The sequence below is a fragment of the Megalopta genalis genome, chromosome 11 (genome assembly GCF_051020955.1).
Source record: "Megalopta genalis isolate 19385.01 chromosome 11, iyMegGena1_principal, whole genome shotgun sequence".
NCBI lineage: Eukaryota > Metazoa > Arthropoda > Insecta > Hymenoptera > Halictidae > Megalopta > Megalopta genalis.
Genome location: NC_135023.1, coordinates 11,537,410 through 11,556,458, shown reverse-complemented (window position 1 = coordinate 11,556,458; position 19,049 = coordinate 11,537,410). Strand labels below are relative to the sequence as shown.

General features: G+C 41.5%; 2 protein-coding genes and 1 long non-coding RNA gene across 10 annotated transcripts in view; 2 read left to right on the top strand and 1 right to left on the bottom strand.

Annotated features, from left to right (window-relative positions):
- LOC117226146 (uncharacterized) overlaps window positions 1–12,592 on the top strand; it is a 53,893-nt gene extending 41,301 nt beyond the window's left edge. For 5 of the 7 annotated variants that reach the window (XM_033480203.2, XM_033480204.2, XM_033480206.2 and 2 more), the window contains 13 exons: window positions 169–430; window positions 634–1,050; window positions 1,138–1,741; window positions 1,821–2,011; window positions 2,092–2,990; window positions 3,146–3,328; window positions 3,559–3,712; window positions 3,836–4,026; window positions 4,122–4,295; window positions 4,377–4,539; window positions 4,608–4,794; window positions 4,853–4,956; window positions 6,341–12,592. In XM_033480203.2, the coding sequence (XP_033336094.2) occupies window positions 169–430; window positions 634–1,050; window positions 1,138–1,741; window positions 1,821–2,011; window positions 2,092–2,990; window positions 3,146–3,328; window positions 3,559–3,712; window positions 3,836–4,026; window positions 4,122–4,295; window positions 4,377–4,539; window positions 4,608–4,794; window positions 4,853–4,956; window positions 6,341–6,390 (3,579 nt within the window). In that variant the 3' untranslated portion in view covers window positions 6,391–12,592. Of the gene's footprint in view, window positions 1–168; window positions 431–633; window positions 1,051–1,137; window positions 1,742–1,820; window positions 2,012–2,091; window positions 2,991–3,145; window positions 3,329–3,558; window positions 3,713–3,835; window positions 4,027–4,121; window positions 4,296–4,376; window positions 4,540–4,607; window positions 4,795–4,852; window positions 4,957–5,198; window positions 5,271–6,340 lie in introns of all 7 variants that reach the window. The other 2 variants (XM_033480205.2, XM_076525059.1) reach the window with 2 other exon arrangements.
- Window positions 12,593–13,053: 461 nt separating this feature from the next.
- LOC117226150 (uncharacterized) lies at window positions 13,054–14,849 on the top strand. The gene is made up of 4 exons (XR_004491725.2): window positions 13,054–14,128; window positions 14,307–14,414; window positions 14,510–14,625; window positions 14,719–14,849. It is a non-coding gene; the product is annotated as an uncharacterized LOC117226150 (long non-coding RNA).
- Window positions 14,850–15,194: 345 nt separating this feature from the next.
- pio (zona pellucida domain-containing protein piopio) overlaps window positions 15,195–19,049 on the bottom strand; it is a 116,351-nt gene continuing 112,496 nt past the window's right edge. For both annotated transcript variants that reach the window (XM_033480208.2, XM_033480209.2), the window contains exon 9: window positions 15,195–18,866. In XM_033480208.2, the coding sequence (XP_033336099.1) occupies window positions 18,663–18,866 (204 nt within the window). In that variant the 3' untranslated portion in view covers window positions 15,195–18,662. The remainder of the gene's footprint in view (window positions 18,867–19,049) is intronic.

The window sequence follows — 19,049 nt, the reverse complement described above, 5'->3', positions numbered from 1 at the left end:
TCCCTCTTTCTTGTAGTGTTAACATTGTTGAAGCGCTGATGAATCCTGAAGGGCATCCTCACGCTAGGATTATCATTTTAGTTGTTACTTTAAGCGTTATTCTAAATGTTTTGTGTTGAGCATTGCGGATAGACTAATCGGATGATCTGTTTTTGGTGGATTGTTAAGGTAAAGTTGTTGGTCAGGAGTCATGCCATGAGAGAGTCGACGTCTCCCCCGAGGGAGCCATACAACGGTTCGTCTTCTCCGCACAGTCCTCAGTCGGTAGACGGGGAGAGAAAGTACACGGGCAACCTGTCTCCTAACTCTACCAACACCAAGCTCAACAACAACGAGTCAATGTTCAACAGCAATCTCTGTCCGAACCAGTCCCCGAAGCAGATGCGCAACACGGCTACTTCACCTACCTGTCGAGCTCCGTCGCGAAATGGTAACTAACTCGCCACCAAACGTTGCCTCCCCCCAGCATCTCCGGTCGTCCCAGAAAATCGTGAGGCTCAAGTAACACGTGATTCACAATTACAAAGTCGATCCAGTCCTTCTCTAGTTCACCAAAACTTAATCCTGGTTCCCCTGATTCTCTCGACATCTTCAGCCACTGTAGAGAATTATGAGCCGATTTCACAATTTCAGGACAATCTAGTCCTTCCCAAGTTCATTCACCAAAGAATAACACATCTCCAACGAACGGCAATAAGTCGGAGTTCCAGCGTTCCAAGATGACCGGTTCGAACGTGATTCAGAAATGCAATAACTGCGTGAAGAACAATCAAAATGACCGGCCCGGCTTGCTGCAGACACCCGTGTCGCCTACGAAATCGGGCCAGGCGTTGCAGCACTCGCCGAAGAGCATCAACCTGGCCCAGAACGCTCAGAACAATCAGAAGTCGGAGCTACGTAGATCGAACACTCTGAACATATGCAACAATCAGTGCGGCACGCAATGCGGGAACACTCTCTCCGTGAGCAGACCAGGTTCCAGGCACAAGCTCAGGCACCAGAACTCGTCCCAGGGTAGCTTTGACAGTGCTTCGCCATGTCTGTCCAGAGGTGTGAGAACTAAAAAAGTTCGCTAACTATCCTCTCTCCGAAATTCAGCGTGGTTCTGATCAATTCTTTCGCCTTCTCTATTCACAGACAGCAGCACAGAGCTGTACACAGACAGCACCGGTATAGATTTGGAACACTTCATCGCGGAAACCATAAATCGTAACCAAAAGGACCGCACCGTACTGTTAAAAATCGAGAAGGATCTGATAGAGTTCGCAAAGGATACACAGAAAGTCTGCCACAAGTTCCCGAACATGTCCTCGTACAACAGGATGCTGGTGCACCGTGTGGCTGCTTATTTTGGTATGGAGCACAACGTGGATCAGTCCGGTTCGAGTGTGGTGGTGACCAGGACGAAGAACATGCGGATTCCCAACACCCGTTTTAAGGAGCACATCAGGGACGACCTGATCCTGTCAGAGGAACCGCGTAGAAGTATTCTGAAGAGAGACTCGAGTTCTTTCGAGGACAGTTTCAATTTCAAATCGCCTGATAGGTTGTCCGGAGATTATTGTCGGCAAAGTAAGAGCTTCGAGGAACGGGAAGAGGAGTATGAGCGCGCCAGGCGAAGGATATTCAAGGACAACAGCGGAGATAGTGGCGAGGTTCATTCCTGGCCTTATTGGTCCTCTTCGGAGAGCTCTGACTCTGCCAGATATCGTCTGCTGCATCCTTCGGATCACATGATGAGGTGAGCAAGTAAATTAAACATGTAAATCTAGTAAGATAGCTTGTTGGTTCCAGTTAATAAATATTTGTTGATTTACTAGGCAAACAAAGTTGATGAAAGGGGAATCCTTCGACGGAAGAGAGTCTTGTCGAAGCGGTGTCCTGAGGCCGTCCGTCTCCAAATCCTTCAGTTTCGGTGGTTATACCAGAGGCATGCTGTCCAGGGGCATGCTGTCCAGAGGGGACAGTGTCACATCTACTCATAGCGCTGGCGCTCGTCTTATGAAGCAAGGTTTGCTGCTTCCTCTTTACCATAGATTGCTGCAAACAGCGTATGAGTATCTTGTCTACAGGATAGACACTTGGTTGCAGATTCAGGTGCTAGCATGTGTTCACGACTAAGTCCCTCGAGCAGCGGCTACAAGTCTCAGAGTCAGCGCAGCGATGCAACGATATCCCCATCACCGTCGCCATCACCGGTTGCAAACATGACGTGCAGCCACACCCAAGTATCTAGTCAGGATCTTGCCTCGCCGGAAACGAGCAATCAGACGGTGATGTGGGCGGTTACCAGTATATCCAGCGTGCCGCCCGGTAGCATAATCATCAACCCGCAGACGAACCAGCCGTACACGAACCCGGACGGTTCGATATACCGTTTCGATCCGGAGAACCCGCCAAAGTTTTATACCTCTGCTGTGTCGCCGCACGAGAATGACAGGAACGCCGTGTCCCCGAAGAATACGGAGCCGTCCGAGCCATCCAAGATGATCAATAACGGTAGGAGCGAGGGTAGAAAGAGGTCGCAGATGAACAAAAATAATAACAATGGTGGTAATGCAACGACGATTACCCATGTGACGAATACTGCGACTTCGCCTAGTTTACCCTTCACGCCGCCTCCGCAGCTGAATCCACCGCTTCAGCATCAACCGCAGCCGCAGCCACAGCATCAACAGCCGCAGCACCATCAGCAGCCGCAGCACCACCAGCCACAACAACAAACTCTAGTCAAGTCGTCGTCGACGGTGCAATCTTGTAACCACAACCAAACGGCTCAACCGTACACCACATACATACCTACCTCAGAATCGTACAACCCAGGTGTTTATCAACCCCCAGTAGGGCAGCAGACTGTGATGATGGCTCCTCATCCGAACCAGGGTCAGCCGAATGTACAGAATAATGGCCAAGGGGATGTATTTAATCAGAACTCGGTTTACGCGAATTATGCAGTACCTGTGCAACAAGGACCAGTGTCGCAAACAACGGTAATGATCATTTAGATCGGTGGTTCTCAACCTGGGGGAGATTGTATATTTTATTAGCGGGTACATCAGGGTGAAAGAGTTTGAGAATCACAGATCTCGATGGCACGATTCAGTGGTTCATTCAGGTGTTAGAACGATCGTGTTGTCCACTTTAGGAAATAACGGAACTGTCTGGATATTTTATGGGTATGAGTATCTACGATCAGCGTGTGTCCGGTGATAATCATTCGACGCCACCGCATTCTTATCCGCAACCACAACCGTCTACACATCAGGCGGTGCAAAGTGTGCAGTCTATGCCGCAGAACTATTGGCAACCGCCGCCAAACTCAGTCCCGGTATACTTGCTGAAACCAGTGGCAGTTTTAACACTTTACCTACCAGTGAATATTTAATAATTATCAAACAATTGTGAGAGTTAAATAGAAATTTATGGCTATAATATTTCCAGTAACTTCATCTTACAATTTTTTTTTTGAGATTACTATTTAGAAAAATATTTTCCGGTAGGTAAAGCGTTGAAAGGTTCATTGTTCGGAGCGCTGTCATTGTCTGTTTTTTATTACAGGCGCAACAAACAATGTATTTTGTACCCCCGCCTGGTACAGCACTTTCGGTCAGTCAGGGTCCAGGTGATAGGCAGCAGTTGCACCAGCAACAGAGATACACGACGAATTATTCTTTTAACGCGCAAACTATGACGCCTCCGAGCCAATCAAATTGTAAGCCGGGGCTTCTCTTCTTGGAAGCGTCTTTCTCTCTCTCTCTCTCTCTCTCTCTCTCTCTCTCTCTCTCTCTCTCTTTCTGTGTGTATTGATTATTTAATTATACATTTTCTATTTCAGCCAATTATGTGGGCAGCTATCCAGTTCCTTATAATTCGGTACCTGCTGTGACACCGACACCAGGAGAATATAGCTACCAACCACCGGTTCACATGGTTCCCACGTATTACCCGTCAGGGCAAGCGGCGATACAACCACAACCTGTCATGTACAGAGTACCCACGCCACCAAATACCCCGACTTCTAATCAGGTACTTGATTAATTGCCTTCATACTGTTACGAGTCTTTGACTACGTCATTCTAATATTTGAATAGATGGTTGTACTAATGGAAGAAATTGTGCAGATGCCAGGGATGCCGTTGATGTACGTCAATTCAGGTAATTATCCACCGCCAACGATGGTGTCCAATGGAACGTTCGGTCATCAAGTCGGGCACAGTGGCGCATCTCCCGCGCCTCCTGGAACTTACATGACTCCTGCGCTGGTTCCCAATCTCGTTATTAGGCAAAACGGTCCTGTAAGGATATTGCTCTTTATATTTGGAACGTTTAAGGATGTTCAACCTACAGGAAATTCTAAAATATCATTATTTTTGCAGGTTGTTGCCGGTGTTCGAGCTTCAACGCCAGGCAACTCTCAGAGGACTAGCAGGTCGCCGACTCCAGCACACGAGCTGTTCGGAAGTGGGAGTGGGGACAGAAGCGCACAACCCCAACCACGTTACCCACTGCCAATGTATCAGGGTGTCCATCTTGTTCAAGGTAGACAACATCCTCTTTAAACGAAGTCTTGGAGTCTTAACGAGATACATTTCCTATATCACTTCCAGGGGATATGAGATTGATGCATCCCGGAGTACCAGCTAATCCGCGGCTGCAGTATGCACCAGTACCATCACCACCTGTTGTTCAAGGTTGTCCACGACCGTACCGACCGCCTTCGTACTCGTCAAACACCTCAGGCGCTGGCACTCCCACCTCGTTCGATGGCAGAAATCCGAAAATTCGTAAACAGAGGTGAGATTTCATTGAGAACATGATTGCTGATGAGTATTGATGGGAATTTATTGATTAGGTCCAAAGTAACACCGTTGCCACCGACAGGCCCGCGGCCCAATCTTTATCAAACTCCTTCCATGCCATCGCTCTCGCCCAACGTGCCGAAAGATCTCAGAGAAGGTAAGAATCGACCATTCACGCGAGGATTTAGATTCAATAAAAATTAGATGTTCAGCTCGATTCGGTACGTTCTGCTTGGAAAGTCTCTCTCTCTCTCTCTTTCTATCTATCCCCCTCTTTCTCTCTCTTTCTCTCTGTTTACTTTATCCTATCTTCTGTTGTTCCGCTTACGAAAGATCGAAAAAAAGAAACGAAATGTGACACAACTTTTGACACGTATCTCTTGTGTATCCCCTTAAAAGCGAAACCTGTGGAAGACAATATGATCTAAGGTACAGAATCTTCATCAGTAATCAAATACTACAACGAACACGGTATATAACCACATCGTTTACCATAGGCGCTTCTTTCACACCGCGTTCAGTTCGCTTCTGGTCGATATTTGTTCGTGTGGAAGTATGTCTGGAAAAATGCTTCCTATTTTGTTAACGTTGTTGCAAATTGAATTGAACAAATGAACTATATACAAAATAGTAAAATCAAAATTAGGAAGCTACAATTTTTCTAAGCATTTTCGATACCACAGTGCACTGTACGCTTACACGCTCATGCGCAGAGGCGGTGTTCACGGTATTTCCTCTCTAAATAATTTCTTTTCTATTGAACATTGTTAATTAGAAGTTTGGAAAAATTAATCGATCATTTTCTAACTTGATAAAATGTACAGCGAGGAAATACTGTATACTATGCAGAAGTGTTGCCTTCAGACTAGTTGAAGTGAATGTGATTACCGCACAACTGATTCATTTCTCATTATCTTTTCTGTTTGAGTGGGGCTGTGTAGCGTTGAGCTTTGTATCGCACGATTGTCGTGGTAAATACCACGGTTGACCAAAAACAATTCGGTAATTCACCGTGTTCGCACAGCCTGCGAACTCCGTCGTTATTTAGATCGGCCGTTCACGGTGTATCTCGATATACAGGGTGCTCAGCAATTTATAAAAAATATTTCCAAGCATCATTCTGTGAACAAAAGTAAAATGAAAATCAAAAAGAATGACATTCGTTTCAGCTGCGTTTTTAGATTAGTAAAAAGCCCCTTGGACAGGCAACTACATACACAGCTATGCAAGTTCTTGAATCTCGAAGCTTGACAATTATTAATGCATTCTAGTTGCCTGCACAAGGAGTTCAATCCAAATTTTAAATTAGAAAACAAAATCGAACTGCAACGCGACCTTAATTCAAATGTTTTATATCGTGGAGCGATACTTCGAAGTATTTACTACCGATAATAGGACACCCTATACATCTGTGTACTTCTTATCGCAGTCCTGATTTGCACAAAGACGACAAAACTCACCGGCATTGTTTGTGACGAAGACACCGCTGGGCTTTGAAACCGACCAACGCTGCTCTCAGAAGTAATGTTCTCGTCTTGCAGGGACCGTGAAGGTGACAATCACCCGTCGAAATCAACTGGTACAATATTAGATAGCTGGTCCCAGCCGTGAGAAGGGAGAAGAACGAAGAGAAGAGAGCAAGAGGAAACCGCGAAAAAGATGGAGGAACACCGTCGCAGGCTAATAGAAAAATCGAACAATTGGAACCGGACGTCGAACCAGTGGTTCACCGACACGAAACACGATTCTTATTAATTAACCCGTACTTTTAATCATCAACGAGGATAGGGTAAGCGTGCGCACACCGCCGCCATGGAAAAATATACTCGAGCAAACGGATAACGCTCTAATATTGAACAATTTACAACAAGGACAGTAACAACACACACACACACACACTCACGTACATGCTTATACACGATACATACGTACACACACACACACTCACACACACACAGTCGCTGAAACTTTTTGATAAAACGATCGAATCCGAGAAAAGTCATATGTATCGATTAAGAAAATTCGAACTATCATCAAGATTAATGGGTGCAGGGAGGGGTGGGGGGAGTCATTAAAGGAATTCTACATATACGTGTGTGCTGAAGAACAGAAATGAGAGAATGTGAGTTATTACTACTTTTTTTTTGTTTTTTTTTTAAGCATAGGTATATCAGATACACAGTGGTACATCGTACAGAGAGTTACTGAACAGAATTTTACCTATTATAATTATTATATATATATTATATATATATTATATATACATACAATATATATATACAGTATATTATATCTGTAGATATTTTAATGGCGGTTTTACAGATAACTAATGAATGTGAGATTTAATTTTAAGGAAAGTGGAAGAAGAGGTACTGTTACAATGAACAGACACGCACGCACACGAGACACAGAGACACGTACACACGTATAGGAACACACGGCGATGACCTGAACCAACCGTACGGGGTTGCTGAGGGGAGTCAGTATATAATAATGATAAACACTAATGTACGAGTATTATAATGTACGCGTTTACTGAGTACGTTTACAATTTGCCGCGAATCCCACTGGATTGGCCAGACAAGTTCGTTCAGGAACGATCACTGCTCACCGATTCTCCTGCGTACTGCCACCAAAGAGTTGCTTTAATCCTAAACGGAAACGAAGATAATCGCTGCCGGCCGCGATCCAGAGTGAAATTGTTTGCTACCTCAATTTTGATATCGAAAACCTTTTTGAAAACCGGCTTTCGCCGAGGGTTCACAGGGCACCTCGGCAAATTCCGGTTATTTTCGCAAGATCGTTACCGATCTCCGTGACGAGATGCAGGTCGTTTCGAGCCCTACAATTTATTTCATTGGAGAGATTAACGATTCGTCGATAGACTGTGGAATTCTATACATCTACAGCGAATTCTACTAAGAATCATAAAATGATAAATAATACTGACCATAGTTTTATTTTATTTATAATTCACTGAAACTATTTTCATCAATGGCAGAATTTAATTTTTGTTAATTTACATTTCTCGGTTTGTAATATTTCATTTGATTGCCAATAAATCTTTTCAATTGATTGTAATTTAATGGAATCGATTACTACTATTTGCTTTTTTCTCTCATTTATCTGAAACCGTTTTGAGGGAATTGTTTTAAATTTATCTATGAAAATGAGTTTTGCCGTCTATTTGCCAACTCTAACGTTGAAATTTGTATAGTTTACAAGATACAGTTTTGCAATCTTATGACGAAACGAAATGACCTGTATCACAGCACAAGTTGAAGCGTTTCTCGGAAACGCAGCGTGATCCACGTCTAGTTTCTTTGACGTCGTTGCCGTCTCGATCCCGAGATCTTCGACGATCATTTCGGTACATGTTAAGCTCCGAGTGAACCTGTAAACGTATTCAGTACATGGTCTATATATATAGTTCGACACAGAGTAGTTAAGTAGCGCGAAACCATCACAGCTTAGCAGTCGCTGAAAGATGAGCCGCCTCTTTTACGGGTCTCTTCAACATCGTTTTTCACGTTTTGTTCTGCCTGTCTAGAAAAGAATCGATATCGATGTTCTGTCAGAGCGTTGCCTTTAAGAGGATTCAGCAAAATGAACTTCATTGTCCACCCAAACTGTTGACAAGTCTACAGTTAGCACCTGTGATAAGACTTTCTCTGAACGATGGAAACGTCTAATGAATTATTCGATAAATAATGAAATTGATGATGCTAGTTGCACGGCAGAAAACCAACTAGCTAGTCGCTTTACATCGATGACCGCAGTCTACAAATCTCCCAGTTAAATAAAGTGTTGTCCATAATGCTGAAACCACTTAGCCGGTACGATACCGCCCGATAGAACTGTAAAAGTATAATTCATATCGCGCACGGTGTAACTATGATTCGTCTTCCAAAGCTTCTCACGGCACGCTTTTGAGTCACACACAGAAACACAAGGTTGCATACAGGATGTCCGAGCTAACAAGAGCATAGAGAAATCGTTTTCAGAGCCCGATTCAACGTGTATAAGTTCGTCAGCGGTGATGGTAGCGCGTGATCGTCGTAAATAAACAAAAAGATAACGTCTCCGTCTGTGAAAAAATATATTAACAATTTAGGGATCAGCGGGAACCAAAGTTCGCGGTTTCTTTCGACGAAACGTTTCCGGTTTTTGGAATCTGTTATCGAGAATCGATGAATCTTCGGGATCTATCAGCGAGGAACCGATAGGTTTTTGGTCCCTGTTGGTCCTTGATCGGGAAAAACCAAGTGGAATCCATCCAAAAGCTTCGCTTACGGTGAATTGTACTTCAGGACGTAGGTGAAGGTGTGCCTGTCTTTTTATGAGATCTCCAGAGTCGTTCTCGCGTGATCTATGGATCAAAGGGGATCGGGAAGGGGATTGGAAGCGAGTCGGGCGGACATGTTAGTTCAGTCGTCGATTCTAAAGAGATGGGCGCACAACCGTAGTGTTTAACTGTACCTAAAGTCGTCGTAGAGATTAATGAAGATAATTGTACCTATAATGAAGAAAAAAAAACATACACACGCAGTCACACGTACATATACTCACACACAGACACACACAGACACGAAGAAAAAATCAGTTCACGAATCTCTCTAAGACATAATTAACGAAAAGCGGAAAAGAAGCAAAAAAATAACGAAGATGGACTATCGGCTACAGAGGGAGCCGCCCGCGAGCAGCATCCAATTCTATGGTCTTTCTGTATTATTTTGTGTAGTATTGTGTGCACAGGGTGACCTATGATAACTGTAAAAATTTGTGAGAGATGTTTGGTAAAACAGACATGGAATTGTGATCCGAAGTTTATTAAATTTTTCAGTCAAGATGTTAAAGTCAAAGTCAAAATCGTCTCACTTATATGTTATTTCGAAGAATTGTATTTGAGAAATCCTGTGCGCCATTAAGTCCAACTTGTGTCCGTGGTTTCAGTCAAAGTAAATGAAACTCGCGAACAGGTGAAAATGGGAGTTGCTGGCGGGCGAAAGCGCGTTAAAACGCGACCGGAAACAGCTGAACCAAAGTCATAATCGCCAATTGCACGGTCACGTTTATTTATTTATTCATTTCGCTCGCGTGTACGCTTTTATCGAATGCTCGACGCCCCTGTAATCCATCTGACTCTGGTATTCAATTGATCATACACGTTCAGTGATTCATTCATTTCCAGACTGCAGATCTTCGAGCACTTGCAGCATGCGTGTGTTTTAAAGTGCAAGGATCTGTGTGCACTTACTAAAATTCAACTTTTTGCACTCGAAGCTATTTTAAATGCAAAACCGAAACATTTCTTCTGACATATAGTATTTCCATTTTTATATAATTCATCTGTTTTTGGTAATGTAATGTAATGCTTAAAAATGATAATCTTAATCGTCTCAGTTTCATCCTTAGTTTGTACATAGTTATTTTTTTAATTTGGTAACATATTTATTCACCTCTTCATGTTATGCACACGAAAGTCAATGTATCTGCGCATGCGACATTACATATTTAATCATTTATTAAAGATATAAACAATTTCGTAACGCATGAATTCTTTTGCAAAATGGAATTGTAATTTTTGGTGGTCATTCGAGTAAAAAGAGTTCAATGTCTATTTTATCTGTAAGCAATTTTTCTATGTTGTATTCTCTAAAGAAGACACTTGGAATGCCCTCGCAATAGTATTGCAATTTATGCTTGTTATAACTATGAATGCATTTCAGGATAGCCTTCTTTACAGAAGATTCTTGTAAAACAAAGGTTGAACGTGGGGATTTGCATGGAGATCTGCAGTCTGTTCATTTCTATTTATTTCAATGCAATTGTACAATGACTTCTAGAAGAGAAAGAAAGAAAAAGAGAGATGTCAAGGTGGTCGGGCAGGTGTGTCGAGCACGATCGCCACAAGTGATTTCGTAAATTCGCCTGGGCTATTCTACAAAACAATGCTAGAATGAGAGACAGGGTGGGGAGGGGGGAACCAAAAGAGAAAGAACGAGAATGAGAGAGAGAGAGAGAGAGAAAGAGAAGACACCGAAATCGATGATGGCATCCGGTCGTCGGATGATCCGAAGAACTATTTAACTAACGATCGAGGAGAACTGGTGATAAAAAAAGTCATTGTAAGTTTCGCAAGACCTCACGTTCGTTTCCTACTATTTTTGTATGCAACATAAAACAAAAGGAGATTGATGGTTGCGAGAGTGAACAGAAATTTGAGTGTGAGAGAATGCGAGAGAGAGAGAGAGAGAGAGAGAGAGAGAGCAAGCAGCATGCGTTTCATTAGAAGAGAGGAGACGAAGAAAGTTTTTTGACGCTTCTCGTTGGGAAGTCCGCATCTTCCTAATCACCTTCCGTTGCTTGCACGTCGATGACTCGTTAGCGAAACCTTTCCTGTTTGTTACATGAGTTGCTTGGTCCTTTCTACAGACAGTTAGCTGAAGATCTATCGACGATAATACTCGATTAGCCGGGAATTTTGTTCGTCGATCGACTCTGCGAGAAGCCACGGGATTTCAAATTTTTCGCGCACTTCTGGTGGCGCCGATCTCGCGATGATCAAGGTCGAAGGTCAGTGACCCTTGGTCCTCATTGTCTCATGTTCATTTGTTTCTGTTCGAAAAACTGTGCGGGACACAGAAAACAGATTTACTCATATGTCACTGACCTCTTCGAACTGTCGATGAACAAAATTCCATTGTTTCATATGTAAATCACATAAAACCAAGCTTTCATTCGACAATTTTGCTTAAATCGTTTCTAGACTGCGAATCTTATGTATTTGTAGCAAAACTCATCGTATCATTTTCGCAATACAAGAATTAAAATTATCATAAGAAAACTGTGAACACAATCCATACAAATCTATAAAGATACGCAGTCTAATCATTATTTACAAGAGAAAGTTGCATACAACACGGGACTCGAGAAACAGTTTTGTTTTGTTCTGGTTCAGGGTGTGGGAACAGCTCGCTATGATTGGGGCTACAATATCTAAGAACTTCCTTCTGGAATCATTATTTAAATGAATATTTTTACGACTTTTTCTGATGTAATACAGTCATTGATTGCCCTTGATTGTCTACAATTAATGGTTTCTGAGAAGAACGACTAACTGTGGTTTGCAACCCCAATTTTAAGCGCTATTTTCATCCCCTGGATATGAAAATGACACTGAGTTTTATGCTGTATGTAAATCTCATCAAAGTCAGAGGGGACCACTTGGACAACAGCCCCTGGTAGATCAACTCAGAGATTACTTTTGTTATTTATTCAAATTCATCTTGAGTATCTTATGTTCTGATTAGAGATCTTTAACTCTGCTGCAACAATTGTCTTAGAATTTTCTAAAATATATAGCCAACATTAACAAACTACGAACCTAACTGGGTGAAAAGATATACGCTATCATAAAGTATTCAAGACAAAATTAGGTCAAAGAAAGATCTAAAGAATGCAGCAGGGTTGATGGAGGAGCGATCTGCAAGAGGTTCAGTATGTTTTATTTCTCTCTCTCTTTGAGAGCTGTTTCGCTTGACAATTTTGCCCATTTCTGCATCAGACGTGTTAGCTGGCGTGAACTCAACGTTTCGTTGTTGAAGAGCGATGAATCCTGCCACGATTTTGCCCTCGGTGAACATGTTTGAGGCTGACGCCAGCATGAACCAGGCCAAGCTTCAAGCTGACCGTACACTCGCATCCTTTCTAGATCACGCCTGATTATTTGCTTTTTATTTGGACATATCACACGGTACAAGAATAAACGATGGCTGTGCCTTTATGCTTAACTCTGTAGTTTAGACTTGTTCCTTTTGAACTGAGCTTGGTGTACGGTTTCAGCTAGCGGCTTGCGCTCTGTCAACCATTGAGATTAAAGTTGACTATGATAAATAAACGATTTATATTTGTTTTGGATGGAGATAACAGTTCAGACATATTCACTGATAATTTGCGGGCCAAACACTGTTGAGATTGATGTTAACTCTTTGAGGCCCAGAGTTGGCAGGCATTTGACAAGGGTGGATGCGCGTTGAACAAGGAATTGTACAATTTTTGTGTGTTAATTAGTAAGACGTTTTCTGTGATGTTGTACAGAGTGATACATGAGGGATGGAGCTTCGTTTCCCAGAGCAGATAATTTATTTTAATGCACATGCTGCGCAGTACAGTAGATAATGGATATAAATTACAGTCTTTTTACAAATGTCTTTGATTATCTTTAAGAAAGTGGCCCTCGAGCAGAGATTGATTCTTTTGTTTGAGTTGTAATAGAGCTCTGTTTTTGATGGATCATTCTGTGCAATATAAAATGGTACAAAAGTAGTTGCAGGATTGGCGAAGCTGTATGATCCTCAAAGAGTTACATAGAGGACATGTGATGGAGTATGTGGGAAGCGGGAATGTGTGTGCGTGGGATGGGAGGAAGAATAGCGAGGAATACTACGACGAATCGGAGAGGATTCGTTTGCAAATGCATCACGAAGGTGACCGAGAAGGTGGAAGCGAGATTAGGAATCGTATGATGGAAATAAAGAGCTATACTACCAACCCAAAGATGCACAACATCATAGAGAGCCGGACAATTTGATAGAACTCATGTCAGTCTAATTATATTTCTTGTTATATTATATACATATATATATCATATTTTCCAAAAACGAATTATATATAATTCAATAAAAAAAAGACACTCTCGTTTGATACTTCGCGAGACCTTTGAATTATTCCCGTGATCCACTGTACACTTAAACATATCATTTATAATTTCATAGTCTTAAGACAATGTCCCCTGAAATAATCATGATTTTCAGTGTTTGTCTTCGTTTTTTCAAATCAAAATTCCCGCCTCTTTGTAAGTTGTTAGTGCCAGTGTTGTATACTCAGTGGTACTCACGAGGAATTCCATTTATGTATCAACATTTATTAGATAATTGTATAAATGTTGATAATTATTAGTTAGTGAATTTGTTTCACACATATCCAATACTTTTCCTATAAAAGTTTTGTTTATAATAATATATGTCTATAACATTTATATTTGAACTTCTTTGAAGATCGTATCAAATGATAAATAATAATAAACAAATGGAAATTTTTGTCTAGCAGAAAGAAGATGCAATGTAGAATAAGGAAAAATTTAGAAATTAAATAGGAGCCCAGTATCGACAGCATAATATGTACAGCCCTGAAGAACAGCGCCTCTAGCGTTCTTCTTGCGAATTAACATTGCTAACGGTTTTGAATATGAAGCAAAGAAGTATGTATGGTCCTCCAAGAAGTTTAGGAAAAAAGAAGTCCAAATGAGGTTTCCAATATCATAATTGGTAAGAAACTAAAGCCTTGCTGTTTCTGAATCAATTCATATATAAGTCAATGAGAATCAATGCGAAATGTCTTTGTTTGATGATCCAAAAGAAACTTGGCATGCGGTCAGCATGCCAGGAGCGAACATTGTGCGTTCAATTATTATATAAATTTATCTATATTTCATTTTACAATCAGTATACGTGGATGCGTGCATGAATATTGATGGCGAAAATGACGATGATGATCCTGACAACAAGGAGGATGTGAATCAAGACATTTCAATCATAACCGATGAAGATATTGGTAAGATAAAGTCATTCGGTTACGATTTAAAATGGCGTCTGGCGCGAAGGATGTGCAAATTACTAATATTTATATTTGTTTGATTTTGTAATTAGTGTGCGTGAATGTGTGTAAGGAAAATAATGATTGGAATGATTGTGGCGATGACGACGATGCAAATTAGAATGTGTCGACTATGGATTCTTAGTGTGATCGATGGAATTTGAAATTGGTAAGTTAAAATTTTTTTCGTCGCGATTCAAAATATCATCTGGCACAGATGATGTTCAGTTATTACTAATATTTGTGTTTCTTTTCTAATTAGTCTGCATGAATGTGTGTGTGGAGAATGATGACAAGAATGACGTTGATGATTGCAACTAGGATTCAGCTTACATCAGGTTCTCAACTTTAATTAATGGACGCCGGTATCGGTGAGTCGAAATTATTTTTCCTGTAATTTAACATAACTACTTTTTATAATATTGGCTTCCTTCATTTGCATTTATGCGACAAATTATTTCAAACTTAGTCATTGTATTTTATTATTTATAACTTTTGGTGATTTTGAGCAAAGAATTAATTGAAACTTCGCCTTTATATTTTAAATAACACTTTAAACAACGAAAGGTTTGCAATTTGTTGATATTTTATGAACGTCTAAATAGCAAAGATTCGTGTATATAATTTAAATCACAATCATGAATGGTATTGTACAAACTATTGCAACAATTCCTTCTGTAAAAATTGTTACATGGATGTGTACGAAGTTTCCAAAGAAGTAATCAGAAGGCCCATTCGTTTATGGTTACAAGATTTATTACGTTTTCGTTATTTACACAAAGTTCGTTGTAAGTTCTGTTGACAGGGGTCCAGAGAAACGTTGCGGGACATTGAGTAGTTTCGCGTGTCCTTAAAAAAAGTCTCTATACAGGCATTTTCGTCCCCAATGTCGCTATGAACCAATGCCAAAGTGCTACAATCGAACGTTGACATTCACGTTTGCCATACGTTCGTCGAGTGTGACCAATCCGCGACGAAAGCCCTCCGGATTGTCGATCGCTTCACGTTATTGCACTTGGTTCCAATTCGCGGAACATTGCGTCTCAGAATTTCTAATAACCAATCACAAAGTATCGATACGACTATAACAGTAGTCAAAGAACATAAACAGATATTCCAAATAGAGTATTTCAAACGATACTATATAAAATATTTCTGAAACTTTTCGGTACGTTATTAACGCAAAAACGAATAATTCAAGAATACTTAGAAGTTCTGGCGACAACATGTTCCCAGTTAGACATAAAAAGCAAAGACAAAATCCTCGAAGGGCGAGCGTCGCCATAATCGCCTTCGTAAAAACCGAATCGAAAAATTCTTTAGATACTTCATCTAGATACTTCTCGAATCCATGGGTTACGAGTTACACTGGCGTGTCCTTCCATTGTCACTCTTTAAATGTAAATTTTACGATCTGTACCCACCACCACGTTGGACCCAGTTACGCGACTGCTACCAATTTATGCTAGCAGTTTGTTCCTCTCGTTCGCGACGATTAACAATTAAGAACAGTTCTAAGAGTCGGTTCTCCAGCTTCTCTCGATTCTCAAGCACGGAAATCGTGCTTTTGAAATCGGCCACAATAGTGCTCGTTCCGAGGAAGCTGTCTTCGGTCGCGGAAGAATCGAAGGAACTTCCGGTTCCGGTGGACGAACCCGAACTTCAAAAATTCGCATTCCTGGTTAGCCGAAAACCTTGAATAGGCCTTGAGCAGGACTAACAAAATTTCTGGCTCGACTTTCACGAAATCGTCGATATCCTTTCGGTGAATCAAAATTGTAAACGTGTTTCCTGGAGTTCGTCCGCGGGAAACCGAAATTGGTCCGCTCAAGGAGTACCGACATCGGAGCAGCACCTCGATTCAATTAAACTAATTTACGTTTAAGCGTTATAAATGGATTACAATCGGATTATACACTCGCTTTTCGCCACACTCATGCGAGGGTCGCGTTGTCGGAAAAACACGTCGAGGCTTCTCATTTATAATTCATGAATTCGATCCGACAATTCATCGCTATCTGATACATGGACGACAGTGTTCCCTCATTTTTCCGTCAACGGGACCTAATCTCACGTAATACGAAGCACGCGGACTCGTAGGAAGCACGCAATATCCAAAAGATCTCGTGCAACTATTGAGTTGTCGGTCAGGAGAACTACAATTCGTTTAAACTTGGGGAAACTGGTCTGGGATCGAGAACGGCCGATCCTGTATCTTCGCTGAGTCGGCTCTATTGGGAATCTTTAATTGTGATTAAAACAATTACAGGAGGGCCTTGTTACTCTTTATGGCCAATTACTTGCATTCTTGGGGGATACAAGCAAGTTGAAACAGAAATTCTAATCAGCTTTCTTCTTTAGTTTAGAATATATAATTATCTGGGCAGTTGAACTTCTTTGAGTAGGTATCACTGTTAACATGCTGTTATCATGGAATCTCGATCAGGACCATTCAGGATCAATTTCTGCCGATCAGAGGAAGATATTGAATCTACATTTTATAAACGAATTTAATAAACTAATTTTCGAAAATTGACCTAGAGTATTATGTATATACCCTTGATCAGGGCATTAATATATTCATAGTTCGGGATAATTGTTTAATAGCAATAGCAGTTTCAATAATCCAACAGATTATTTCCAGTAGTTTAATGAAATAATTTCGTTTGGGATCATCACGTGAAGCAAGATGTTTAAGCACCTTTTTGTTACAGCATAGTCCAGTTTACTCAAGATTAGGGAAATCAGAATGAATTTTTATGTTCGATTTACACGGTGATCGACCTGTTGACTTCTCGATCGCGTCGATCTCAAGAATCGAGGATCCCTGCGGATGTTCTCAGCTGGCTCGATCGAAGACCGTTTCCTCTCGATGCGAACAGTGTAAATGAACCATTCGGCTGACTATAAATAGGGAAAAGGGTATTGCTATGGACGGCGGACAGTGAACGCGCCAACACCGGCGCGCCAGTCGAAGAAACAAGGAGATTCGTTACGTAGAAGATCACTGGGGCGTTTGATGCGCATAAGACAGTCCCTCTGTTCTAGCTGACTTCACCTTATACGCTAGACCGGATGATATCAGTTAAATTAGCAACCGGAATAATGTAACGGTGATAACATAGGGCCAGAGAATATCCGCGAATAGTGCGCGCCGTTTTCTCGTTTACATTTTTAGTGCGGCTGCTAGGGTTAGCTAGGACAGCGTATACCGGACTAGTATACAGTATGTATAGAATAATAATAATATTAATTATGTATATATATATATAACATACATGTATCTATATTTATAGATTTATATATATATTAGAGTTTAATCCTAAAAGGTTCATGTCGATTCGTTCCAAGTCGCGGGGCTAGGCTACGATTTTTCTCTAGGGCGTAGGTCGCGGCACGTGTTCGGAAGACGATAGTTCATGGGGCACCATAGAATTATCGTGCAGTTAGAAGGTATCGAGCGGGCAGTGGCCGAAATTCGGCGGGGTCGCGGCGAAGCTATTCTATTTCCTTTGAGAGGCAGATATTTTCTCTACGAAAGAACAATTTTTTGGCTTCCTCGAAGCCTTAGTTACTTCTCGAGAATCTTTTTTGCTTCCTTGAGAATTTTTTTAGTGTATTTGAGAATCTTTCATCTTCTTCAAGAACCAGCAATCTGGAAGTTCATTTTTCTCTCACAAGACAGCTACTTTTGCCTCAAAAAGTTCATGAAAATCGTGTCCGTTGCCCTCGAAAATCTACTTTATTAAAAAAAAAAAAGTGACTTTTCTGAGTAGCGCACAGTAAAAGCTACCAAGATGGCAAGATCTCCGCGAAACCGGTAGGAAATAGCGTCGACCACGCTTGGACTGGTCTCGATACCTTCTTCACACGCGACCGGACCCATAACTACTTCCTCGATGAACAAATAGAGACAATAACATCGGCAAAGTTGAGCAAAGGGTATCCTCGTTTAAATCCATCTAAATTCTCGGCACCCCGCCGCGACCCTAGAACCGATACTCTTTTTCTTTTTCTCTTTTCGGAAGATCGTCCCTCAAGGTCGTCGACTGAGAAAAATCGACTTCTCCGAAGTTAGACACCTCGTCTCGAGTTCCTTCTTCGTCCTTGAATTTCTTCTCGTTTCTCTTCTGCCGGTTCTCGTAAATCGTTTTTCTGTTTGATCGTTCTCGTTGGTTCGCAATCTCCCGGGGTTCACGCGATCAATTAACTGCTGTGACTGTACGCGGTGTTCGTGTACGGGCCGCTGTAGATGGACGAGCCTGTCGTCGAGACGCTCTTGTGTCGTCTCTTTGCTAGTAGTACCAGAATGGCGGCTACCACTGCTAACATGAGGATCAGACCCGCGATCGCGATGCCGATGGCGAAGCTCCTCTGCGAGATGCAGATGCTGTCTGTATCGTCTGTCGCCTGGAAATTACATCATTCTGGTGTTAGTTGTTCATGCGTGTCATTAACGATTTTTTTTTAACAAAGGTCCATACTTTTCAGTTTGATCTTTTTTTTTTTTATTGACTCTTCAACTTTTTCTAGAATTGTTATCAAATTCATTTGGTAAGGATAGATACTTGTTCTTCCGGGATTCTATCTAAA